Source organism: Podarcis filfolensis, assembly GCF_964270895.1.
Source record: "Podarcis filfolensis genome assembly, chromosome: 16".
NCBI lineage: Eukaryota > Metazoa > Chordata > Lepidosauria > Squamata > Lacertidae > Podarcis > Podarcis filfolensis.
Window position 1 is genome coordinate 21284650 of NC_139620.1, and position 27007 is coordinate 21311656.

A 27007-nucleotide genomic window follows, 5' to 3' on the forward strand; every position below is an offset into this window, starting at 1 on the left:
TTAAACTTCATTTCCTAATTATTTCCTTCCTAAATCATTTTACAATATAGTCCTCCTTACGAAACTTCTTGTAAACCTACAAGCGATATTATATTAATGCAATTGTCTTTCAAATAAGTCATATATTTCTTCCAATCCTTAAGGAAGTCCTGGTCTTTCTGGCTCTGGATTCTCCCAGTCAACTTTGCCAGTTCTGCATACTCCATCCAGAAGCATTTTTACTTGGCGTTGTAGGTACCGAAATTAATAGACAGGACAAAAATCTGTTTTTCTATGCAACTATAGCAGCGAGAGTATTAACTAGCCCAACAATGGAAACAGGAAGAATTACTAACGAAGGAGGAGTGGCGAATAAAACTGTTGGAGTTTTCATTGCGCATCTTGACCTGCTGTGAACTTAAAATTCTTGCGTTAGGAGTTTGTTGATATCTATGTTTTCCTATAGTTTATTCTGTACAGATTAACTGATTGCATTTGTACATCACCTTTTTTTACTGCAAGGATCTCGAGGTACTGCACACACGGCTCTCGCTTCCCCATTTAATCCCCACAACAACCCTGTGAGGTTGGCTAGGCTGAGAGTCAGTGACTGGCCCAAGGTCACCCAGTGAGCTCCATAGGCCAGTAGGGATTCGAACCCTGGAATCCCAAGCCCTAGACCAGGCATCCCCAAACTCGGCCCTCCAGATGTTTTGGGACTACGATTCCCATCATCCCTGACCACTGGTCCTGTTAGCTAGGGATGATGGGAGTTGTAGTCCCAAAACATCTGGAGGGCCAAGTTTGGGGATGCCTGCCCTAGACAAACACTAACTGCTGCAACACATTGGTTTTTGTAAGCATTTTGGGGAGCAGGGAAGGTGAAGTATAAGCTTCTAAAATATAAAAATTGAAAGTCAGACCAGTAGTCCATCCAGCTCAGGAGTGGCTGGGGCAACCCAGTTCAGATGGGCAGGGTACAAATAATAAAATTATGGTTATTATTACTATCGCTGATACTGGCTGGCAGCAGCTCACCAGGGTATCAGCCAGGAACCTTCCACTTGTGAAGCAGATGTTATAGCACGGCGCTATGATCCTTCTCTGTTAAATTTCATTACAGGCCCCATTTTGTCCTTGCTGACAAAGCTTGTGACAAAGGATGTGACTGTGAACAGCGCCAGCAGCCTCAGTGGGCACTGGGATACCCATGGCAGCCTCGGCGCTGCTGCCAGGCATGTTTGAACATAGAAACACGAAGCCCTAGAAAGCTGCCTCATCCCAAGTCCATCTAATTCTGTGTTACCTGCACTGACTGGCAGTGGCTCTCTGGGTTTCCAAGCAGGCTTCTACCTGGAGTTGCTGGGGACTGAATCTGGGACCTTCTGCATGGAAAACACGTTGGCTAACCACCGAGACCTTCCCTTATCAGAGAAGACTTCCTTATATTGAGCTCTAGACCCTTGGTCCATCTAGCTGCATATTATCTACACTGACTCTGCGGGGGACATACCCAACCCCACAGAGAGGTGCTGTTGGGGACTGAACCTGGGGCCAGGCAGTCACTCTGCCACTGAGCTACAGCCCTTACCCGGAAATGCAATCAAGAATACAGTGGTACCTTGGGTTACGTATGCTTCAGGTTACAGGCGCTTCAGGTTACGGATTCCGCTAACCCAGAAATAGTACCTCGGGTTAAGAACTTTGCTTCAGGATAAGAACAGAAATCGCGCGGTGGCAGCGGGAGGCCCCATTAGTTAAAGTGGTACCTCAGGTTAAGAACAGTTTCAGGTTAAGAACGGACCTCCGGAATGAATGAAGTACTTAACCCCAGGTATCACTGTACCAGTGGCAAATAAATGAGTGAGGGGAAATGGCGCCACCTACTGACCGCTGCTCTCTTTTCTCCGGCAGAACGTCAACGAGCTCAACCAGTGGCTCTCAGCTATCCGGAAAGTGATGGTCTCCAACGAGTGCCTGCTGCCCTTTTGCCACCCGGGTGCCTTCCGTGGCAGCCGCTGGACCTGCTGTTTACAGACCGACCGTGCAGGTAACTTAGGTCACACCCATGCTCACATATGCAGGCGTAGGGGCATCAAAGGCACCTTAGTGAGGCAAACGCAGAGCTGCCCTCTTTATGAAATTAGAAGAGTTTGAATTTGATATCCCGCTTTATCACTACCCTAAGGAGTCTCAAAGCGGCTAACCTTCTCCTTTCCCTTCCTCCCCCACAACAAACACTCTGTGAGGTGAGTGGGGTTGAGAGACTTCAGAGAAGTGTGACTGGCCCAAGGTCACCCAGCAGCTGCATGGGAAGAGCAGGGAATCGAACCCGGTTCACCGGATTATGAGTCTACCGCTCTTAACCACTACACCACGCTGGCTCTCAGGGTGTGGTTGTGGTTTTTAAAATCTGAATTTCAACCAAGCTTTGCTTGCTGTGCAATTGGGATGAAGCCTCCCTCCCTAGGAGTTGTCCCCTCTCCCTCACCACCTCCCACCCCACTTCTCGAGGTTGTCGCCTGACCTGCTTTCTTTGAAGGCGTGGACAGTTAGGGCAAAGGCCCTGCCCCACCAGCCTAGGCTGCCATCGGCCAGCTCCCACTTGCCTGCCCCTCTTCTGTACAACCAGCCCAGGGAGGGGGGGTGCTGTCAGCTCATTCTAAGTGCTGCCCCTTGTGATACTCAGCAGGAGGAGGTTGGGTTTAAAACTAGAATCGGGACCGCCTCTCCTGGAATGGCCCACTGAGGACCTTATGGTCTTCAAACAAAAACATCTTGGAGGTCCCGGGCTACAGGGAGGTTAGGCTGGCCTCAACCAGAGCCAGGGCTTTTTCGGCTGTGGCCCCGATCTGGTCGAACGCTCTGCCACAAGAGACTAGGGCCCTGCGGGACTTGGCCTCTTTCTATAGGGTCTGCAAGACAGAGCTGTTCCACCAGGCCTTTGGCCAAGGCACAGCCTGACTCCCTCCTTTGGTAATTGTTATGTACTGAGTTGAATAGGATCCAAACTGCAGCAGTCTGATTGGTCCTAGAACAATAGGATCCAAAAGGCAGCAGTCTGATTGGTCCTAGAACAATACAGCAGTATGATTGGTTGGCAGGAACCACCCAATCATGCTCCAGATAGAAGTGAATCCACAACCTGATTGGATTACAGTAAAGAGCATGATCCTATTGTTCTAGGACCAATCAGACTGCTGCAGTTTGGATCCTATTCAACTCAGTACATAACAGTAATCCTCATAGAACTCTAGCCCAATGGTTGCATTAATTTGATTTTGAGTTGATTTTAGAATGAATTGATTTTAGAATGCTGTTTTACTTTTATTGTTGTTAGCCGCTCTGAGCCCGGCTTCAGCTGGGGAGGGCGGGATAAAAATAAAATTTTATAATTTACCGTATTACTATTATTTTCCAACCTCTCACTCGCTCTGACGCCCCCTACTGTTGGGCTCCCTGGCATCTGCCCAATGAGCACATCCACTTCCAGGCCTGGTGTTAGGTATTCAGCACCCTTGAGCAGAGGCCGGGTCACCAGTATTTTGGCAGATCCCGCCTTACTTTAAAGGATTCCCGCCCCCCCGCAACAAGATCCTTTTGGGACAAGTGAGTTGCCCAAATCCAGATCAGGCCCTGCACTGTGCAGCCACTCATGGCTTCCCTCATGGGTTGTGGTTTGGTTACAGTTCGGGGCTGCAGCCGCACGCACTCGGCGGTGACCCTCGGCGACTGGAGCGACCCACTGGACCCAGACACAGAGGCGCAGATGGTGTACCGGCAGCTTCTCTTGGGCAGAGACAAGCTCAGGTGTGTGCAAGGCGATGCACCGTCATGCTGGTGGCAGTGGTAGTGGTGGTCATGTTGGAGGCATAGGGCTAGCTCTCCTCGGAGTAGACCCATTGGAGTTAATGGGTGCGGCGAAGAGAAAAGGACACGCAACCAAAAGTCTACTCTTTGTGGTGTCAGCTATTTATCATGAGATCATACAGTTAGGGGGTCCCTCAAAGGACATCTGGTCTAACCCTTTGCCGTTGCAGGAAATCCTGCGTACGAAGAAAGCCTTAGAATAATAGAATTGCAGAGTTGGAAGGGACCACAAGGGCCATCTAGTCCAGCCCCCTGCAATGCAGCGAGCTTTTGCCCAACGTGGGATTTGAACCCACGACTCTGAGATTGAAGAATCTCAATTCTCTACTGACTAAACTATACCAGAAGTCAAAACAGGAAGCCTCCTTAAATTGCCATGCTCTAACCATTAATTTGGGACACGGGTGGCGCTGTGGGTTAAACCACAGAGCCTAGGACTTGCTGATCAGAAGGTTGGCGGTTCGAATCCCCGCGACGGGGTGAGCTCCTGTTTCTCGGTCCCTGCTCCTGCCAACCTAGCAGTTTGAAAGCATGAAGTGCAAATAGATAAATAGGTACTGCTCCAGCGGGAAGGTAAACGGCGTTTCCGTGCGCTGCTCTGGTTCGCCAGAAGCGGCTTAGTCATGCTGGCCACATGACACGGAAGCTGTACGCCGGCTCCCTCGGCCAGTAAAGCGAGATGAGCGCTGCAACCCCATTCGTCAGTGACTGGACCTGACGGTCAGGGGTCCCTTTACCTTTTAACCATTAATTTGAATGCATCTACAACTCAAAGAGCCCACAAACCAAGTAGGGGTGACGTAAGAGGATAGCTTAGTTGGTTAGACCGTGGTGCAAATAACGCCAAGGTTGCAGGTTCTATCCCTGTGTGGGACAGCTGCATATTCCTGCATTGCAGGGGGTTGGACTAGATGATCCTCAGGGTCCCTTCTAACTCTACAATTCTATGATTCTATGAAGGTGCCTTCCTGGTGCCAGTAAACATGTCAGATATACCCTAAGGGAGCCAAAGTCAGGCATGCAATACCAGATGTCCCCACCAGAGGACACCTCTTCATTAAGGAATTTCCCCTGCTATCAACATCAGCCGTTCTTCAATTTTCTAAGAGGAAGATGGGGCAATTTGGCTTTCAAAAATCAAAAGGTCAAGATCTCATCACAGACCACCTAGGGGGCCTCAAGCCTGAGGAAAACATCACTGCACAATAGCAAAGCACATTCTTTGTACTAAGAAGGTTCCAAATTCAACCCAAAGCAGCTCCAGTTAAAAATGTCAGGGAGCCAAGAGATGGCTCAGTATTTGACCACCAAATGGTTCAAGATTTATTCGCTTACTGTTGGCTTTAGTGCACGAGATCTGATCCTGGACTAACCTTGGCTAGGGCTGTGTCAGCCTGCCAGTTTCAATAGTTCTGGATTTCTCGGACTGAAATTGCTAGTGTTAATTTATTAATATATTAAGACGCGGGTTGCGCTGTGCGTTAAACCACAGAGCCTAGGGCTTGCAGATCAGTAGGTTGGCGGTTCGAATCCCCGTGATGGGGTTTGCTCCCATTGCGCGGTCCCTGCTCCTGCCAACCTAGCAGTTCAAAAGCATGTCAAGTGCAAGTAGATAAATAGGTACCGCTCCGGCGGGAAGGGAAACGGCATTTCTCTGCGCAGCTCTGGTTCGCCAGAAGTGGCTTAGTCATGCTGGCCACACGACCCAGAAGCTGTACGCCGGCTCCCTCGGCCAATAAAGCGAGATGAGCGCCGCAACCCCAGAGTCGTTTGCGACTGGACCTAATGGTAAGGGGTCCCTTTACCTTTACCTTTTAGGAATCTTTAAGTGACTTTATAAATTGTAAGAGCATGGCATAAAATTGGGGTGGTGGTGGTGGGAATACATTACAGTAAATGCCATACATACAATAACCTATTGAGAAAGAAACAGAAAATTCGTCATAATCCATGCCAAACGCCTGGGACATCCAGCTAAGGGTAGCAGCCACACAATACACTGGACGCCCTAGGAGGGGAGAGGACTCTTGTGCTCAAGCCCTGCTGGTGGGCTTTTCACTGGGGCATCTGGTTGGCTACGCTGAGAGGTAGAAGTAAAGGACCCCTGGACGGTGAAGTCCAGTCAAAGGCGACTATGGAGTATGCCGCTCAGGACGAGGGAGCTGGCATTTGTCCACAGACAAGCTTTGCCAGTGGCCAGCATTGCCAGTGCTTTTTTTCTTTAAAAAATGTTTAGGGGTACTCTCATTTTGTCTCAAGAAAACGACCATTTTATAGTTCAAATTGGGGGAAATAAATACAGTGGTACCTTGGTTCTCAAATGCCTTGGCACTCAAACACTTGGAACCCAAACACTGCAAACCCAGAAGTAAGTGTTCCAGTTTGCGAACATTTTTCGGAAGCCGAAAGTGCTCCGTTTTGAGGGCCACACTTCCATTTTGAGTGTTACGCTGAGGTCTGTCTGTTTTTGCTATTTATTTTGCGTTCTTGTTTTTGCGGCTTTTGTTTTGTTTTTGTGACTGTGTGGAACCCAGTTCAGCTACGGATTGATTGTGTGACTGCAGTACACTGTTGTTTGCTTTCATTTTATGGATCAGTGGCCTTGTTAGATAGTAAAATTCATGTTAAATTACTGCTTTAAGGGTTGTTTTTTAAAGTCCGGTATGGATTAATCCATTTTGCATTACTTCCTATGGGAAAACGTGCCTTGGTTTTGGAACGCTTTGGTTTTGGAACGGGCTTTCAGAACGGATTAAGTTTGAGAACCAAGGTACCACTGTACAGTAAATGGACAAAAGTACAAAGATTCACAAAATATTTAGGGGTATGCGTACCCCTGCGTACCCCACCCCCCCAGAAAACGCTGAGCATGGCTAAACCGCTATTGGTGCATGCTGGACCAGATGGGCCAATGGCCTGATCCAGAGGTCTCTCCTTATGTCCCCATCTCTGTTTTAGCAAGAGATGGCAGAGATCCAACCTTCGGCATTGCAAAGCACAATGCAAAGCTTGTGGTCATCTCTCCCCATGAAGTAACATCCCGCACCCTGTTAAGGGAGGAACATGAGCAGGCTGTAGAATGAACGGCAATTTCCTCTGGTTCTCGAGTTTAATTACTTGTCTTGTCAATTCAAGTAAAAACTGTAATGGATAATCGGAAGGCCCGGGCCTTCTGGGCTATGAGTGATGGAGCTTTTGATTGCTGCTTCACTCTCCCATTGTTGCGCCTGTTGTGACGTCGCTCCCATCTGAATGAGCTGCGTGATTGATAGCATCGATCTGCTAGAGAAGCGAGCGGAGCGGATGGCTTCCTGCCGCCAGATCTGATGGTTGGGCCTTCAGCACATTTCCCAATGCAAAATTGTAGTAAAGAAGTAGAGTATATATATTTTTTCTTTTTAAATAAAAAGGGTTTCCTTTGTATGAATGCTTTGTCCCTTTGCCTTAAAGTGAAGGTGGTTCTTACGAGTTGGTAGCTATTATTTCCCGTGGAAACAGAACTAGCATGCTCCCCCCAATTTTTAATATATTTTTCACTTATTTATACCACACACAAAAAATCAACTTAAATAAATCAGCTTAAATAAATAGACACTTGGGGCTTCTTTGGGGGCAGAATTGTTGCATGTTGGCTTGTTTTTCAAAGCCTGCAATTTAAAGATTGAAAATGCAGTCCTATGCATGTTTACTCAGAAGTCAGCCCCATTGCCTTCCATGATACTGGTTCCCTGGGAAGTGTAAATAGCAAGCAAGGGAACCTTGAGCTCAAGAGTCAATTCATCTTTTCTTTATCTGATGCTTGGCCACACCCTTCACCAGGCCACACCCCCTCACAGGCCACACCCATTACCAGCCCTGCCTCGTACCCTCCTTGAGTGTTCTTTGCCTGGCTGGAATGTGCCCTTGAACTCTGATGAAGCCTCTTGGTTGCCTGCATGGAGGGATAGATAAGGGTATCTGAATGTGCATAGAAACCAGCCTACTCTACACAGGTAAAATTTACATCCATTGCTCCACCCACTTTTCCCTCTGTCTCTGCCCACCCCTGGCATGTGGCCCTCAGAAGGTTGCCCAGAATGGAATATGGCCCTCTGGCTGAAGAAGCCTCCCTGCTTGTAGTGAATTGGGTTGCAGCCTTTGGAGTTTGATTGCGCCGATCAATTAGCTTGCAGCCTTGTATCAAATTATTCCTGCCTTTCCCTAGGGAGAAATACCTGGAGTTTTCAAGCACGGGGGCCACACAGGAGCAAAGCAGCGGGGCCCAGAAAGGTAGGTCTCTATTCCTCTTCTGTTGTCAGAGATGTAAGTTGAATCGGAAAACTGTAATTCTGCCTCCGAATCCAGGGTTTGACTTCCTGGCATCGTGATTATGCTTGCATGATGTGTTTGATGCGGCTCAGCCTGTGAGGCTTTCTCGTTGCTCATTCTGGAACTACCTTCCATCCATCGCCATAGCGCCTGGATTTTGCTCGTTTCCTCTCCTATGGTCATTACAAGAACTTTAAGCCCGAGTTTGCCTTTTTCCTCCTCCCTCCTCCTCCCTTTTTCCTTTTGGGTCACAGCACTGTAAGCCTGAGGACAGGGGCTGACTTGCGACTCATCATCCCGAGGGCCTTTCTGGTTAAACAGCGTTGCTTAAAATCCTTTAAAATAAAATGATAAACAGTTCCCGTGACATTTTGGGGAGAGGTGTTGTCACTAAACGTTGCCAGCTTTTGTGTGAGCAAAAGTGGGGAGGTGGAATTTGATACCCTTATCAGATTTCATGTCTCTGTTTTTGCTGTTGCGCTCAGCATAGTGATTTAAAAAACTTGCTTTTAGAAGGTTCCTCCAGAGGAAGAGCGAGCGAGCAGCTGTTTCCAACATGGTGTCCTTGGCCACAGTGGCACTCTTCTGGTCTTCTCCTTATGCCTATGAGCCCCACCCCACTCCCTGCCCCCTTGGTCACAAGCTGGTTAGCATAGTTACCTCCTTCCCCCCTTGAAAAAGCCCATAGAGCTGAAGGAGGAAGTTGGAAGAGGGACACTCTATCTCACTTCCTCCTTCAGCTCTATGGGCTTTTCAAAGCTCAGATCAGTTCCACAAAACTCCCTCAAAATTCCAAATGTTCCCACAGGCCTTAAAAGGGTCTGATCCAATTGGTGTCCACCTGGCTGCCTCAGACGGAAGAGTTGAGGCAGTGAAACCTCCTCTGTCAGCATCCCTGGGACCCACTGCCATTTGGATGCTCCCCTCCCAGAGCAGCCTATGTCAGCAGCTCCAGGACCCGAAGTCTGCTTATTTCCCTTTTCCTATTCCCTGCTGTATCCTGCCTGTTATGTAAAACTGTGAGCTGCTTTGAGTAGCAGCAGGAAATGAGTAATAAGGATGCGAGTTGCTGGCAGGTCTCACTACCGCAGCCAGCATTCTCTCTGCCTCTCTCTCCAACTGTCCTGGTTTGCCTCGGTGGTCCTCAGCAGAGAATATCTGGTGGTCATTGGCTGCCAGCATCACTGCTCAGCCCACTAACAGTCATCAGAATCCTAAACTGAGAACAGCGGAGATCATACCAAGCGCAACTTAAGGGTTAACTCTGTGTTAGTCAGCCGGTGAGTGAAGGCGTTGCTTAGCAACAAGGCACTGACATGATCCTTGCTGAGGTAGCACATGCTCTGATTGACTGTGTAGTTCTGGGAGAGTTTTTCCAAGGGCTTCCATTTGGCTTCTTCCCAAGAAGAAAAGTGTTAGGAGACCCCTTACTCCTCTCGCAGAACTACAATCCCCAGAGTGGTTTAACAAGGAATCGTTCTTCTCAAGAAACTCTGGGAATTGTAATTCGGGGGGGGGGGGCGTGTCTCCTAACAACTCGCAGCACTCTCAACAAACTGCAGCTTGCAGTTTGCTTTAGGATCTCCTTTCTCCGTAGATCTTTATGCTCCCTCTGCCAGAGATCTAGCAGCACCTCCCTCATGGGAAGGAATTGCCTCATGGTTTCAAGGACCATTGTGCTACCAGCAAAAAGAGGCACGTTGATGCACTCCCAGCAAATTCACCTTTCACTCCCCTCACAAAAGCTGCTGTTTGCCAGCCTTTTGTTGCCGGATCTTCTCTCCCCTTCCCCTTTGGGAAAGCCAAGTGATAATCACAGCACTGTTGTATGTCCAGCTAACAAATTCTAAACTTAGCATTCCCTCGGTCTCCTGAAAGCTGGAAATTAAGGACCTTGGCCCTCCCCAGTGGGTCCCCCGGGTCCATGGGAATGATGAGGTCTCTTCCGCTCTGCCATCGCATGACAATGAGGGCTCTGTGCGTCCTTAATCAAGTGTGAACGATTCCATCTCCTGGATGGTTGACCAATGTTCACGAGGCTGGAAAGCAAAGCGTCCTTGAGCTAGTAAGGAGGGATGAGGTGGTAGCCTCCAGATGAAAGTCTTGACAATGGGCCAATGGGATGGGGGCTTCTCTGAAGTTCAACAAGACTTGACAGTTCCTAGGGGAGCCCAGCAGGATGTAGCTTCTGTGCTGAGAACCAAAGGCCACATAGGCCACTTCCCATCCCTGGTGGGCTCTTAGATGCATCTTCTGTATCTGAATCTACAGCGTCTTCAGTTGAATTTTGCATTTCATCATTCTCCGTCCAGGTTCTGTCCGTTTGGCCAGTCTCAGATTGACATATTGTGCCAGAGGATTGACTATTGCCAATGGAGACTGGTCCACAAAGGTGAATGGGGCTCTGCCCCACCACAAGGACATAAGCAGGGCCTGCTGGATCAGCCCAGGGGCTCATCTAGTCCAGCTTCCTGTTCTCACAGTGGCCACCAAAACCCCAAGCACAAGAGCCCTCTCATCCCTTGCGGTTCCCAGCACACGCCATGTGTGGGATTTGTGGGACATCATTGCAGTGAAACCAACAATTCATGTTTTGCCAGATAGGCACACGAAGGGGCTGAGGCTCACAGAGCTTTTCTGTAAAATATGCTAGAGAGAACTCTGTGACATCACTTCCTTTATCTGCCTTGGCAGGAAGCTGTGACACTACATACTTCCTTCCTGCCCAGGCAGCCTTCTCTTTCTTCATTGTGCTTCCATCCAAGCTGACCTCATAGGCATGTCTAAGCTCTGCAGCCCAGACACCATTTTGGAGCTTAACTTTTGTGACTTAGATAGTAGTTATAAACCTGCCTTCATTTTTGCTACTGAAATGGCTGCTTCAAGAACTAGATTACCGTATTTTTCGCTCTATAGGACGCACCCGACCATAGGACGCACCTTGTTTTAGAGGGGGAGAACAAGGGAAAAAAAATCTCCCCCTCTCTGCTCAGCGCCCCTTCAGTGAAGTGGCAGGAGAAATGGAGCCCCTTCCATTTCTCCTCCCGCTTCGCTGAAGGGGCACTGTGCAGCTCTCCCTCTCTGCTGAAACCAGGAGAGTCTTGCTCTCCCGGCTTCAGCAAAAGGAACCCAAAACCTTCAGAGCGCAGTGCAAGTTCCCGCTGCGCTCCAAAGGCTTCACGCGGCTATCCCTGAAGCCTGGAGAGTGAGAGGGGTCGGTGCGTACCAAACCCTCTCGCTCTCCAGGCTTCAGCGAAAGCAACACGAAGCCTCCAGAACGAGGAGGGAGCGCTCCCTCTGCACTTTGGAGGCTTTGCGTTGCTATCGCTGAATCCAAGGAGCCTGCATTCGCTCCATAGGACGCACACACATTTCCCCTTAATTTTGGGAGGGGAAAAAGTGTGTCCTATAGAGCGAAAAATATGGTATGTTAGTAAATGCTACTTTTACATCTTCACAAAACAAGGCCCCGGGTTGGCTACTGTGGCAATGACCTGTTAGTGGCCGGATCCATCAGGACTCTGGAAGATTATTCATTCATTTGTTTAGAGCATGGGTACCCCGCTCCTCAGAGTGGCTTATGTGGAGTCAGAACAAGACAAACCTTGCCCGTGCAGGCTCACAACCACAACCACAACACGGCACACAAGGAAAAAGGGACAGGGAAGGAAAAGGAAAGTCTATTTAAAAACCTCAGACACTCATTTCTAAACAGCTGTTCCTACAATGACCAGCTGGTGCAATTCAGGGGCAGGAGGTGCCTGGTGGAGCTGATGAAACAAGACCTGTTTCCCACCTCTCCTGCCAAGGCTGCCTGGTGGAATGGCTGCCCTCTGCTGACAGTTGATGGGAGAGGACACCCAATGGAGCATATGTACCTCCAAGGCCGCAAATAATCTTCTGCATCTTCTCTCGCTTTCTCCTCCACCTCTCTGGCCCCACCCCCAGATGCAAGTGCTCGGAGGATGGAAGCCACTGCCCAACTCTTAGAAGTCATTCAGGATCTGCAGAAGGCCCACGATGACTTTGAGCGCCATGAAGAGGAAGCAAAGGCAGCAAGCGACCTGGTGCCCCACCACCCTTAGGTGGGACACACGCACCCCATGTTTGTTCCGTATTGTAATGGTGTGTTTACATAAGTAAGGGGATCCATTGCCTGCCTTGCAAGTTGGATGGCTTTGGATGCAGAGTTGGGGCTTGGGAGGCAAGTTGGGTTGGTTGTCGAGAGAGAGGGAGTGAGACAGACAGACAGACAGACAGACAGACAGAGAAAGGATGGACAAATGTCTTTGATCTCCTCCTAGCTGCACCCAGTCTACACTCTGTATCCAACATGGTGCCCTTCATATGTTGGACTCGAACTCCCATCAGCTCCAGCCAGCATTGCCAATGGTCTGTGACAGTAGAAGTTGTAGTTCAACAGCATCTTGAGGGCACTTGCGTGAATCTGTGCCAGATGTACAAGTAATTCCTGAAGTGTCCTCTCTTGGATCACTTTCTCCTTACAAAGGGGGTACACTTAGTCCCGTGGTTTTGTGTGTGTGGGGGGGTGCATGTTACAAATCTGTAGAAGCACAGATTGTGGGCACAGCATCCTGGAAAAATTCAGCTGTTGGGTGTTCATAAAAGGGATGAGGAACCTGTGGCCCTCATAGGTTGTTCGACTCCCGGTTCTAGTTGGCATGACCCATATTGAGGGACGATGGGACTCCAGTAACATTCCCCAATCCTTATGTTAAAAGAACAAGTTTCTATCCCTTACGGTTAGGCTTGAAAGCCCACAGACAATGGCCACCAAAACCGTAGAAGTCAAGGAGGTGTCTTGCTGCATCTCACACGTAGCTGATTTGCAACAAATTGTAGAAAATTAATTTTAGAAAAGCACATCGGAGAATATGTAATGTGGGAATAGGAGATATTGTGGGCATTTTGTATAACTGAGATCGCAGAATCTATTCCCGGCGCAGAATTGGCAGTTTCTTTCGTAGCACAGGAGGCAGGTTCCTTGCCCCCAGTGTGTGTCCCCCTTGTTGGTGTGCAACTGTGCCCCACTGTGGATTGGGGCCATGCTCCAGCAATTTGCCACGGTGCTAGGAGCAGTGTGTGTGCAATACAACAACAGTGGGGTCTTCCTGATCACATCTCCTGGTTTCTTTGCCAAACTCTTGCAGGGCAAGAAAGTTTCTCCTGCTGCAGGTGTGCCTCTTCCTTGCACTGTTAAAGCTTTTGTGGAGACTGTGAACGTTCAGCCTGTGATTCGCCAGCGCCTGTATAACATATGTTAGTTTAGCATTGAGTGCCCCTTTGCATTTGATCACACGGTTGCAGCAAGCAAACAGCCCAGGACTGTCAGTTTGAAAACAGCAAGAACTCCTTTGATCCGGTGGATTCAGAACAAGCTAGTTGGTGTACAGCCAAACAGTTTTTCAAACGCCATGATGTCTTGTTAGATAAGGATTGAGCCTTAAATAACTTAAGCGTTCTGTTGGAGAATCTGAGATTCAGAAGGGACGGGCGGTCCTTTGGAGTGAATGGGGCACAGCCTTGCCAGACTCAGTCTGCCCTTGGCAAGCCTCCTCCCTGGCTTCTTACTTACACCCAGTCCAGGGAAAGGTGTTGGCTGCCACTGGTTATCCCTTGCAAGACTCAACAGGGAGGAGGATGTGGACAAAGTTATAATTAAACTGGCTCTGCCTGTCATTGGCTCTGGCGCCACCTACTGTTGGACCTCCAATGCCAAGGGGCACTGGCTGCCACTGCTTGGAATATATGGGAAATGAAAACAGCACTACCTGTCGCCCCACAAAGAGAGAGATGTGCAGATTACAAAATGCAGTTAACTAACCCTATTTCCTGTGGTGGCAGGTGGTTCTGGGAAGCCAGGGAACACCTTGAGATGCTTCGCAGGTGAGACACAGTGATTTCTTTGCACCGTTTTGGAAGAGATCTCCTTTTCCTCTTGGGCTCTGTCCGGTGTTTCTGCCCACGAGCCCAAGTTTTAAAGTTGCACAGTATTCAACACAGCAGTTGCACTAGCGGAAGCTCTCTGGGCAACAGACGGTGCAATCTTTTGTGCAGCAAACACCTTCATCGGTCTCTTGCACAGCAACGGGCCCACGGAGCAAAATGTTTCACTACCAGAACAAGCTAAGTGACGAACTCAGGGCAGATTCCACACCATGCATTTAAAGTGCATCCACAGCATTTGGGAAATGCGTGACTTCCCTTGCAGAATCCTGGGAACTGAAGTTTGTGACGGGCGCTGGGAAATATAGCACTTTCAATCCATTAAACATGACAGCATGAATCTGCCCTTAGTGGTATCTTGGATACAACCCTCTCATTTTTTGTTACTCCCCTCCATTTCTTTTTTTCCTTTTCTGCTAGTTTAGCAATGTCAGAAGTTGTCCCATACTGAATTAGGCCATTGGTCCATCTGGCTCAGTATTGTCTACACAGGCTGGCAGCAGCTCTCCAGGGTTTCAGATAGGGGATTTCTCCCGCCCCTACCTAGAGAGGCTAGGGATTGAATCTGGGACCTTCTGCACTCAAAGAGGATGAGCTCCAGCCCTCCGATAGCTTGATTCAACCCGAATCTCACTGAAAACCTGCCTGTTCAACTGTTTTTTTGTCCCCCACCTTCTCCAAGGCTGGATAGAAATGTCTCTGTGTTTTGAGGGCAGCGATGGTGGCCCTCCCACCTCTCTGAAAACATTACGCCTGTTTTTACTGTAAATGCAGGCAGATGTGACTCACACAGGGGCAGTCTAGTGAAAGGACCAGAAATAGGTTTCCCCCCAGGGAGCTGAGGGCAGGCTTAGGACAGGCCACCGGAAGCAGGTGTTTGCTTGCACTAGGGGAGCCATCAGGCGGGGTATTATATTTGCAATGTGGCACATGGCTCACACAGCCCCTCCTTGCTGCTGGAGTGATATTTGGGGCAGGGGGGAGTGGGGAAGGCTGTCCGACCAGGCTCCTGGCTTGCTGGGAGTGCAGAGAGATAATAGCTTCACAAACCACGTTTCTGAGTGCAGCAAAAGCCGCAAAGCCCAGCTCCCCGGGGACGCCTTGCCAAAAGCTGATGGCGCAGCAGCACTAAATGGCCCCATAAATCATGGCTTGCACCAAAGCATCTGTGGCACAGTCTCCCTTGGGTGGGTGGGGAATCTTTAAGCCCTGGGAGATGATTTCCCCTTTTTCCTGCTTCCCAAGCAGATGAAGATCTCCTAGGAACCTCTGGGCATTTCTTATCCAATCCAGAACCTAAGGAGAACCTGCCGGATCAGGCCACCTGGTCCAGCTTCCTGTTCTCATAGTGGCCAACCAAATGCCCAAATTGGGGGACTGGCGAACATGATCTGAGCACAAGAGCCATCTCTTCTCCTGTGGTTTCCAGCAACTTTCAACTAGCCAGCTGTGGTTGTCTTGCTTAGAGAACAAGCCAGCAAGCTAAGTCTTCAACTCTGGGTCCTGCACCCTCCCCCTCTAACAGGGGAGGCCACCAGGGACCCAAATGCATGCTGCCATGGCAAAAGGCACAAGGCTTGCTTGTCACGCGGTTCCCCCAACTGTTGAGCCCAGAGAGGGAAACGTGGGTTCCACACCCTATCACTCTCAGACCCTCCAAGTGTCCCTTTTCCCCAGGGATTTACAGAAGTCCCAGTTTCTGATTTGATCCCAGAATGTCCCACTTCCCCCTAGGATGCCCCTGGAGAAATGTTGGAGATTATGGAGTTATGTGACCCCCCCCAACCAAAAGAGATAAGTAACTATACAACCTTTAGAAGACATCTGAAGGCACCCCTGTATAGGGGAGTTTTGAAATGTTTAATGTTTTATTATGTTTTTATATATGTTGGAAGCCGCCCAGAGTGGCTGGGGCAACTCAGTCAGATGGGTGGGGTATGAACAATAAAGTTGTTGTTGTTGTTTGTTGTTGTTATGGGATAGGACATCCCTATTTTTATCAGAGAAATATTGGTGGTTGTGCACTCTGTGCTGTGAAGATGATGGACCTTGGACTGGTCAGTCAGCCTGGCCTACCTCACAGGGCTGTTGTGAGGATTAAAAAGAGGGGAGAGGCCCATGTACATTACCCTGAGCTCCTTAGAAGAAGAGAAGACTGTAAATGTGAATAAATGACAATGTAGTATTTGCCCCTTTTCCTTTCCAGCATTGGTGGTCTAGCACCCTCAAGCAGCTGCTGGGGTCCAGGTAACTCATGAGGGCTTGCCAAAGCTATTTTTTGTCTCTCTCATCTGCCTATTCCCTTGGCTGCAGACTAATGGCAGCAGTGGTTAGGGAGCTCGCCGCCATTTTGTATTTTCCAACAATGCCCTGGGCACCCAATGTAGCATCCCTCCAGAGCACTGCATCATGGGGGAATTTAAATGGCAGGTAGCTTCTCAGCTGTTGTCATGACGCAAGCCCATAGGGACAGTGGGGAGGCGATATCATGAGGGAGGGACTTCACCCCCTTTTGCTGGGGGCTCCATCGAACCTGGAGCTGGCTCTGGTCCTTTCACACATGAGCAAATTTGAACATCAGATTTTACCACTGGAAAGCTGGTTGAACTGCTGGGATCTTGACACCCAAGGCAGCCAAAATTTAATTAAATGTCGTTTTGAATGTATGGAGTCAGTGCCTCCTTTTTAAACAAACAAACAAACAAACAATCGTATTTATAAATAACTGAACTATATTGAAGTTTTTTATTATCTGTTTCTAAATGTTGTTGCTCTCTGAGCCTCTGGGGAGGGTTTAAAACTGACCATTTCAAATTAAAAATGGGGAAAGGAAGTAGGTGTGTGTGTGTGTGTGTGTGTGTGTGTTTCAAATCCACATCTGCACCAGCCCTCTCAATCACAGGGGCAAGGCAGTGCACTTGCTTCCTAGCTCACCCCTTCTCCCAGACTGCCTCCCAGTGTCCCACCACCATGATCCAGGGTCTAGGTCATCTTCTGTGTCACCCCTGAGGAACTCCAGGGCAAGCAGCGCCCACATCTCTTCCTCACCCAGCCACTCCCCGACAGTTAACATGCGCCGAACATAGCCAAGGTGCTTTTGGTTGGAGAGGAAAGAATGCAACACAGAGATAGCATTTGGATTCCACATTTACTGCATAAATTTGTAAAGACATCAACACATGCTGAGCATGAACAGAGAAAGACACCAAGGAAATTACAAAGCCCTTTGGGATCTCCAGACAGGAACCTCAACTGACCATGCCATTGACATGGCAACTTTCCTCCCCGCCACCCAGCAGCCCCATTCGGAGTTAGACATGCTCAGAAATGCAACCTCTCTCACCTGTCCCATGTGAGGCTGTTGGGACTTGACTCTCCTCCACTCAATAACCCAGCGGTGGGGAACCAGTGGCCCTCCAGATGCTGTCAGTACTACAACTCCCATCATCCTTGAGCATCAACCATGCTGGCTGGGACTGGTGGGTGTTGGGAGTCATTGACAGGGCCACAGGTCCCCCTTGCCCCCGCTATGTGCTTCAGGTCATATGTGCATTCAGGCCATAGGACACAGTGGCAAATTTCAGACTTAGGGACCAGATGAGAACCTCCAGACAGACCTTTCTGTCGGGCCCTTGGGACTCTCCACAAGCCACACCCCTTTCCCCAGCCACACCCTTCTCAATAAGCCACACCCCCTTTCCCAGCCACACCCCCACAGGCCACACCACTTTTCCACAGGCCACACCCCTCACCAGCCCTGCTCCCCCCCACCCCTGGGCAAGTGGTTTTGCCAGGCTGCAAAGCATCCTTGAACTCATAGAATCATAGAAGGGAGCCCCGAAAATCATCTAGTCCCCTGGAGCGCCGGAATATGCAGCTGTCCTGGACGGGGATCAAACCTGTGATGTTGGCATTATCAGCACCATGCTGTAACTAACTGAGCTATGTGATCTGTGGGAAGAACTGGGATTCTGGTGATGCTCGTTTGGATGAAGGGAGGATCAGGAATAAGCCTGCACAAACTGGGCTTGTAATGAGGAGTTCTGTGTTGCTCAGTGAGCTTGCTCACTCCTCCATTGACAGGTTCAGTAGTGAGGCTGGTGCACATTTTTGGGCTGTTTGATAAGTAGCAGAAGTAGTCTTTCAGGCTGGCATAGGAGCAAGCGACCTTTGCATGGGTGCCTTCTGGTCTCTGCTGGTTTAGAAGACAACACTGTCACTGCTTCCGGCAACAAACTGGATCCTAACTGTTAAGGAAGCAGGGAGAAGAGAGGAACAGTACAGAGGAGTTTCTTCCCCTTTTCACCTGGCTTAAGGAGCATCACACAGATGCCAGTTCTAAGGAGATGTACTCCTGATAGGGACGTGGCCTGGATGCCCTTCCAATCTAGCCGTGGGCATGTGTGGTTTTGCCTAGGGAAGTTGTAGTGGCACAGTGGGAGGGGAAAGGCACTTGGCACATCCTCAGAAACACTCTGGCAAGCCAGGCTCAAGCTCTTGCTATTAGCCAAGAAAAGGAGGGTTGAGGAGAAAGAACATAATGCTAAATAAACTCTGGTTCATATACGCTCAAGACCCCAATACCTCATGCAACAACTCTTCCCGTAGGAACCAACCTGGTGCCATCATCTGAGGTCTCCCTAGCCACGCCTCCTTCCAAGGCCACACCCCTTGCCTCCAGGCCACACCTCCCACGAGCCCTGCTCTGATCCCTACTTTAGTGCTTTTGCCTGCAATGTGTCTCCAGGAATTCTGATCATGCCTCTTGCTTGCCTGGAGTGTGGGGGTGTGTGGGATTGATTTATGGGATGTTCTCCCCAGGGAGACTCACCTGGTGCTGACTCTAAAGTACTCCTCGCACCGGGCAAAGACTTTCCCTGTTCTCCTGGACATCTGATGGTTACTTTTTATCCTCGCTGCCCGGGGATTATTTCAGCCAGTTGTTTTCGTATGATCATTTTGATGTTGTGCGGGGTCGATGCTTGGGAATTGACGGAGGACCACTTTTTAGTGCTTATCTTGTTTTAACATACATTGTACCTTTTCTCCATTTGCGAGTCACCTTGAGACTTCAATAATAACAGTAATAACAATAATATAATCATCAAGCCATACTGATTCTCATACACCAAATGAGACCAGCTGGGTCAAGGTGGGGGGTTGTCACAGCGCCGGAGGCGGCAATTTTGACGTGGAGTGGAATAATCACTCCAGGTGCACAGCCCAGCAGGAGCAGCAAAAGAACAGCAGAGAAAACTGCGCTGAGTTTGTGTGTGTGTGTGTGTGTGTGTGTGTGTGTGTGTGTGTGTGTTTTTAAAGATGCAGCCCAAATGTCTGAGTTGCAACTAGGGATGTTGGAAAATTCCGACGGAAATGAAGAAGGAATTTGATTATGTTTGCTTTTTGGTCCTGTATCCAGAACGGAAATCAGTCAACTGGCTGTTGTTGCCTTCAGTTTGTAAATGATACATAACTGATTATACCCCCACCCCACAAAAAAATGCATTAAGTTCCCCTTGCATTCAAATGAATGTGGTAGAACAATGTAATAACAATGTAATTAATGCAACTGATTACTTAAATTGTGTCAAGTTACATGATTTTTGCTGCAGACGACAGTGAGATGAATAATGTATCTTTGAGAAGAAAATGAACTGCAGCAGAACAGAAGCAGCCCTGCCTCCAGTGAACAGAGGATGAAATGGTTTCTTGTCCCAGACATGCCCCTATGCTTTCTTGCCCCAGACTGGCAAAATGGGGAGTAAATTCTGGGAATCTCTCTTTCAGGGATTGACAAATCTGTCCATTTTGGTTTTTTTCTTGGTTTCTCATTTTTCCAGTCTAGCCTCCACAATCTGCATCATCGAATCATAGGGTTGAAAGGGATGCCCGATGGCAATCTACTCCAACCCCCCAGCAATGCAGGAATCACTTCTAAGGAATCCTTGACAGATGGCCATTCAGCCTCTGTTTAACACCCCCACACACACACCAATGAAGGAGAGTCCACCATCTTCAGAGGGAGTACATTCTATGGTCAGGTGGCTCTTATCATCAGAAAGTCCTTACAGTCCTACAGTCTGGAGTAGGGGGGAAAACGCTTCCATCTTCTATGCGACAGCCCTTCAGATATTTGAAAATGGCTCTCATTTCACCTCTCAGTCTTCTCCTCTCCTGCCTAAACATACCCAACTCCCTCATTAGTCTGAAAAAAAATCCCTCATGGAATTCCATCTGAATTTTAGTGCATGTTTCTCCTAAGGAACACATTCTTTGCAAGCCACATTCCCCAGTTTAAAGCATTCTTGTATCCCATTTTCACAAATATATGCCTTTTTACCAAGGGTGGATCTACACACAGGGGAAAAAGCTATAAAAAGTAAGAAATTAAATTGTTACATCAAAAGAAAAGAAAAACACTATGGAAAATCGCTTAGAAATATTTCTTTTGCTCTCTGGCGCCCTCTGGTGCTGCATGTTTATAATGCATTCAAAACACTGTTTCTTGGCTAATGTAGCTGAGTCCCAACACCGATAGCTGGACAATCAAACTTACTACATCAGCCTTGGCCAACCTGGAATCATTCAGATGTTTGGACTCCAATTCCCATCAGCCCCACTTAGCAAAGCCCTCTTGAAGTTCAACCACCATCAGCCCCCGGCATCTTACAGCCATGTTGGGTTGGGGTTGATGAGAACTGTAGTACACAACTCCTGGAGGGCGCAGGTTAGGGAAGGATGTGCTGCCTTCCTTCTCTCCCAGAGGTGAGAGATAACTTTGGCAGGATTTCAATGCAAAAAGGTGGATCCGTTCCCTGCTGATTTTATCACTGCAGCAGAAACCTGCCTTTGCAAAAAGGGGGAAATAATACTTTTTTTTTATAAAACCAAAACGCCAGCCGCTGCTCCCTCTTCCTTGTCTTTCAACAAAGGGCAGGCATGAGTTATGAGCACCAGGAATGTGAAATGAGTTTAGAGGGAGATGGGCACGTACTGTGCCTGGGCAAACTCCAGACAGCAGGGACGTTACTCTCTGCAGACAATGGAGCGTATGGGTGAATCCAGCCCTGAAGGGCATGTCGTCCGCCTCCCATTCCTGCTGGATCTGCAGAAAGAGCAGTTAAGTTGGGGGACTTGGGTATGAGGTGGTGGAGGGGCCTGAGTGGTATTTGGAGGGTGGGGTGAGCAGAAGGGGCACCAGCCATAATTCTCCCTTCTGTGCATCAGATACCTTAAGATCCTGTATGCGAAAGGATCGCTGTGCTGTTAAGCACTGTCCTAAGGGACGCGGGTGGCGCTGTGGGTTAAACCACAGAGCCTAGGACTTGCCAATCGAAAGGTCGGCGGCTCGAATCCCCGCGACGGGGTGAGCGCCCGTTGCTCGGTCCCAGCTCCTGCCAACCTAGCAGTTCAAAAGCATGCCAAAGTGCAAGTAGATAAATAGGTACCACTCCGGCGGGAAGGTAAACGGCGTTTCCGTGCGCTGCTCTGGTTCACCAGAAGCAGCTTAGTCATGCTGGCCACATGACCCGGAAGCTGTACGCCAGCTCCCTCGGCCAATAAAGCGAGATGAGCGCCGCAACCCCAGAGTCGGTCACGACTGGACCTAATGGTCAGGGGTCCCTTTACCTTTACCTTTTAAGGCTGGTGTGGGGAACGTCAGGCCAAATTTGGCCCACCATGCATCTCTTACCATAGAACCAGAGAATTTCAGAGTTGGAAGGGACCCTGAAGATCATCAACCACCTGCAATGCAGGAATAAGCAGCTGTCTCATACAGGGATCAAACCTGCAACCTCAGAGTTATCAGCACCACGCTCTAACCAATGAGCTATCCAGGCTGTCTGGCCCTCTGAACTCTTCCTAGGCCACACCACTCACTGGCCCTGATTCACATACCCCCCTGGATGCCTCTCCCTGGCTGGGAACATGCCCCTGAACCGATCGTGCCTCTTGCCTCCTCCATGGAGGATAGAGAAGGGTGTATGCAGAAACTAGCCTCTTGCCTCTGACCCTACCTGACACGTGGCCCCTGGAAGGTTTCCCTGGAAGGAATGCGGCCCTCAGTCTGAAATAGATTCCCCCACCCATGTCTTAATGGTGGCAGGGAGGGGGGATGAGAAGGCAGCTTCTCTCCTCAACGAGTTGGGGAGGCTGGAGAAGCCAGAGCTGCCCACAGTTCTCCTTTCTGCTGGTCATATTAAGGCAACAGGAGGCTAGCAGCTCGAGGGCATGGTAGGAACTGTGTGGGCTGTCCAGGCAAGGCTCGACACTTGAGGGCTGCTGGTCAAGCCAGGCGCACCCAAGACTGTGAAGAGTTGGATCCTGGAAGAGGAACAGTAAATTTGGGAGAAGGCAGCCATCCACGTGGCTTGCCTCCTATGGGAGCAAGTTCCCCAGTCTGTAAAGAAGTCACTTCATCTGTCCTAAATACAGTGGTACCTCGGGTTAAGTACCGTATTTTTTGCTCTATAAGACTCACTTTTTCCCTCCTAAAAAGTAAGGGGAAATGCGTGTGCGTCTTATGGAGCGAATGCAGGCTGCTTGGCTATTCCAGAAGCCAGAACAGCAAGAGGGATTGCTGCTTTCACTGCGCAGCGATCCGTCTTGCTGTTCTGGCTTCTGAGATTCAGAATATTTTTTTTCTTGTTTTCCTCCTCCAAAAACTAGGTGCGTCTTATAGAGCGAAAAATACGGTACTTAATTCGTTCCGGAGGTCCGTTCTTAACCTGAAACGGTTCTTAACCTGAAGCACCACTTTAGCTAATGGGGCCTCCTGATGCCAATGCGCTGCCGGAGCACAATTTCTGTTCCCATCCTGAAGCAAAGTTCTTAACCTGAAGCACTATTTCTGGGTTAGCGGAGTCTGTAACCTGAAGCGTCTGTAACCCAAGGTACCACTGTATTCCAACATTCAGTTTCACCCCCACCCTTCCACACCATGCCGTGCACACCTATCAAACTCCTGCACAAACCTCACTTTTTTATAAACTAAAAAAACCTCCATTTTGCAATCTTAGGAAGGTTTTGTGTGTGTGTGTGTCGGTAACCATCTCTTCTGATTAAAGTAACATTTTAAAAAATTGCTGGACTAATGTGGGGCCATCACTGACGAGTCACTGTTGATAGCCTTTACCCTCCATTATTTTGTCTAATCCCCTTCTAAAGCTGTCCAAGATGGCGGGCTGCATGATCTCCTGCGGCAGCTAATTCCAGAGTTTTTACTTCATCTTGCATCTCCCGACATTCTGCCTCATTGGCTGGCCCTGGGTTCTAGTATTATGAGAGAGCGGGGAAAGCCTTCTTTCAATCCATTTCCCCCCACAGAATACATTGTTTTATACACCTCTGCCATATTCCCTTTCCCCCCTCTCTGAGAGTAAGGCCAATGTGCCCAAATCAGAATCTAATCTGAAGTGCAGGACTCCCTCTTTGCCCTTGCAAAGACCTTCCTAAGACCATAAGAAATGCCTTCTAGATCAGACCAGAGGGGTCCCCACTAGTCTAGCATCCTCTTCTCACCAGATGCCTGTAGGAAACCGGAAAGGATCCAAGCACAAGAGGACTCTCCTTCCCCCTGTGGTTTCCAGCAGCTCTTAGGGGGACGGTATCCCATAGCATGGATTGAGAGCAACAGGGCCAGCCCTAACCTTAGGCACAGGGAGCCACCTGCCTTAGTCAGCAAATGCTGTAGTGAGCGGGGTGGAGAGCAGCAGCAGCAAGCTCTTAGAAATACAGAGCGCTACATGGCCTCATCTCCAAACCAGCTTCACTATCCCGTCGCCAGTGCTGAAATCAGATCCAGTTGAAAGGAAGAGCCTGCTGGATCCGGCCAATGGCCTATCTAGTCCAGCATCCTGTTCTCATAGGGGCCAACCAGATATCTGTGGGAAACCAGCAAGCAGAATTCAAACGCAATCCTGTGGTTTCCAGAAACTGGGATTCAGAAACATTGCTGGGCAGCAAAGGCAGCCGAAGGAACATGAGATGTGAAGACCCAGTTGGAGAGGTGAAGGCCAGCAGAGCGAGATCGAGAGGGTTTTGCCCTGAATGCTAGCGGACAGTTGATGGAACAGGAGGCGGCAGCATCTCGACCTTTGCTTTAGGCAGTAAACTCTCCAGGGGCTGGCCGTAAAGACCAGCGTGCTTGTGTGTGTAAGGCAATTTGCAAAGCTGAGGTGGGGAACACTGCCGTGCCCGTCATTAAGATGTCACACCTCTCTTTGGCCATCCTAGGCTTGTAGCCCATCCTAGGTCCTACATGGCGCAGACCCTCAGAAATGAATGAACCGGGCTAACTTAGGTCCATTGATTTCGATGGGTTTACTCTGAGTAGGGCTTAGGTGGATACTACAACCCATGGCTTCCCAAGCCAGAATTCCTTCTTCCTGGCAAAGTGGCAAAGGCATCACAAAGGCAAAATGAGTCACCAATGCAGAAAGAACCAAGAGTTTTCCCGGGAGGGGGCGGGCAGGAGGACCAACGCTTCCACACTTGGCTTCATATATCTCCTCTATTACATATGATGTCCTGTTACAGAGCGGCAGATATGTAATATAGGATAGTGTAATGTGCAAACACATTCAGGACAAGAGGAATATTGCAGACTGCCAAGAATATATAGGGGTTTGTGTTATGTATGTATATATCATATATAAAAGAAAAAAGGAGAGCAGATTGCTTCAGTTGCTCACTTGCGCAGTTTTGGGTGGTCTTCCTCCAGTGGGGAAACTTGGGAACGATCTAGACAGTCCTTGGTCCTGGAGGGAGAGGACCGCCCTGTGGTTTCCTTTGGCCATGTCTGGCATCGCTGTGTGGAGATCGTCCATAGTCAAGGCAGCAGAAGCAACATGGCATGTGAAGGCCTGGCTGAAGATCTGACTGGAGAAGTGAAGACCAAGAACATGAGAAGAAGTGAAGACCCGGCTGAAGACCCAAGCTGAAGACCCAGGTTGGAGAGGTGAAGACTGGCAACATGAGAGGTCTTGAAGACCAGGCTTATCCCGATATGCTGGTTGAGAGCTGATCAACAGAGACACGCACACACGCACACACACAGACGGACGGACGGACGGACGGACTCAGGCAGTGTTCGTGCTTCCACGCAACGCCCATGGCAAAAGTGTGGTTGGGAAAGAGCAGCCGCGATGCCTCTTCAGTCCTTCAGGTTGGCTTCCAAGACCCCCTGGGCCATCAGTTCCGCCAGGACGTTGTCCAGGTAGTTTGGGTCGGGGTAGCCGTGGCCGGTGAGGTTGGACCCAAATTCGGTCTTGTGGTGGATCTCGTTCCACACCACCGTGTCGGATTCGCCTGTCGTGTTGGATGTCCCAATGGTGAAGATCAGCCGGCGTTCCCAGGCCACAATCAGGAGTTTCAAGACCTGCAACATAAGAAGCTGGCTTACTTAAAACTGAGCCAAACCATGGCAGACCAAGCTGACGGAATATGCAGAAATAGCAAGACTGAAGGGAAAGATCAGAAACCAGGAAGTTAAAAGACTGAAATACAGTGGTACCTCTGGATGCAAACGGGATCCGTTCCATTCACGTCCTGAGTAGAACGTAACATGCAACTGCGCGTCTGCGTGTCTCGCCGCTTCCGTGCATGCGTGTGACGTCACTTTGAGCATCTGCGCATGCGCGAGCAGCGAAACCCGGGAGTAACGCCCTCTGTTACTTCTGGGTCACCACAGAGGGTAACCTGAAAACGCTCAACCTGAAGCATATTTAACCCGAGGTATTACTGTAACTTTCTAACATACCGTACTTTCCTGTCTATAAGACGACCCCTATTTTGGGGGGACTCAATTTTAAGAAAATGGGGAGAGATTGCACAGAGCTGTTGAGCTTTTTTTTTTGTGGAGAATTACCCAGAGGTATTGAGCTTTTTTTAGGGGGAATTGCCAAAAATCAAACATAGTCTTATATACGGAAAAGTACGGTATTTGAGAAACCACCGTAAACAGTTGAAATCATTGGCAGGAATACAACGACACTTGTAAAGTAACATGAATTTAGGATACTATGATTATACAATAGACAGATTACAGTAAAAGATGCAGGAGTAAATGAACGAATAAATAAACTGAGTCAAACCAGGGCTTTGAGTGCAGTTCCGATACCGTTTTCCGGAGCACGCAAACAAGAACTCCTGGCACTGAGCCAGTCTGGTATGAACCAGCTCCCGAACCAATGACCCTTCTCTTTTGTCCCTTGCATACATCCCAACCCTGACGCGGCAGAGGCTGGGAAAAAAGCGCTGAGTCAGGCCATTGGTAGATCTAGCTCAGCACTGTCTACTCTGAGCAACAGTGGCTCTCCAGGGTCTCATACAGGAGTTTCTCCCAGCCCTACCTGGAGATATCAGGGATTGAATCCTGGACGTTCTGCATGCAAAGCAGGTGCCCAACCGCTATTTCACAGGCAGGGAATAAAAACCCTGTTAGAAAACAAGAGGCAGCCCAACCAGAAAATGATCGGTGTAGCTAGCTCAAGGCCAAACTATTGCCTGACACTAAAAGCATCACTCAAAGTTGCAGGCATCCTTTCCGCTACCTTTATGTACCAGCTGGATTGGGGTCCCTGCATACCAGTGCCTTTTTGGCCATTTCCTGCCATTGCTGCTGTCCTAAGAGCATGGCTTTGGAACAAAGATCTATGACTCAGCTGGTTTCGAAACAAGGTACCCTGAGGATCCTGACCTTTTAAAACAAAATGGGCAAGCATCTAGTCCTCATGGCTTCAGAAATGGGCTTTGAAAAGCAGAGGCAGGTTTTTGGGCTTTGGCTCCAAAGGGGTCTTGAAGAAGCAAAATGCCAGAAACTCAGCGCTTGGCTAAGTTGGATTTCGAGGGGAAGCTTGGAAATGTTCTCCTCTGTACTGAA

The 27007-nt window shown here is 49.1% G+C and overlaps 2 protein-coding genes across 5 annotated transcripts in view; one reads left to right on the forward strand and one right to left on the reverse strand.

The window, feature by feature from the left end:
• Positions 1-20985, forward strand: part of RASAL1 (RAS protein activator like 1) — a 74411-nt gene extending 53426 nt beyond the window's left edge. For both annotated transcript variants that reach the window (XM_083589999.1, XM_083590000.1), the window contains exons 18-21: positions 1894-2029; positions 3669-3789; positions 8054-8118; positions 12106-20985. In XM_083589999.1, coding sequence (XP_083446125.1) covers positions 1894-2029; positions 3669-3789; positions 8054-8118; positions 12106-12242 — 459 coding nt within the window. In that variant the 3' untranslated portion in view covers positions 12243-20985. The remainder of the gene's footprint in view (positions 1-1893; positions 2030-3668; positions 3790-8053; positions 8119-12105) is intronic.
• Positions 20986-23155: 2170 nt separating this feature from the next.
• DTX1 (deltex E3 ubiquitin ligase 1) overlaps positions 23156-27007 on the reverse strand; it is a 56224-nt gene continuing 52372 nt past the window's right edge. For all 3 annotated transcript variants that reach the window (XM_083590190.1, XM_083590191.1, XM_083590192.1), the window contains exon 10: positions 23156-25504. In XM_083590190.1, coding sequence (XP_083446316.1) covers positions 25280-25504 — 225 coding nt within the window. In that variant the 3' untranslated portion in view covers positions 23156-25279. The remainder of the gene's footprint in view (positions 25505-27007) is intronic.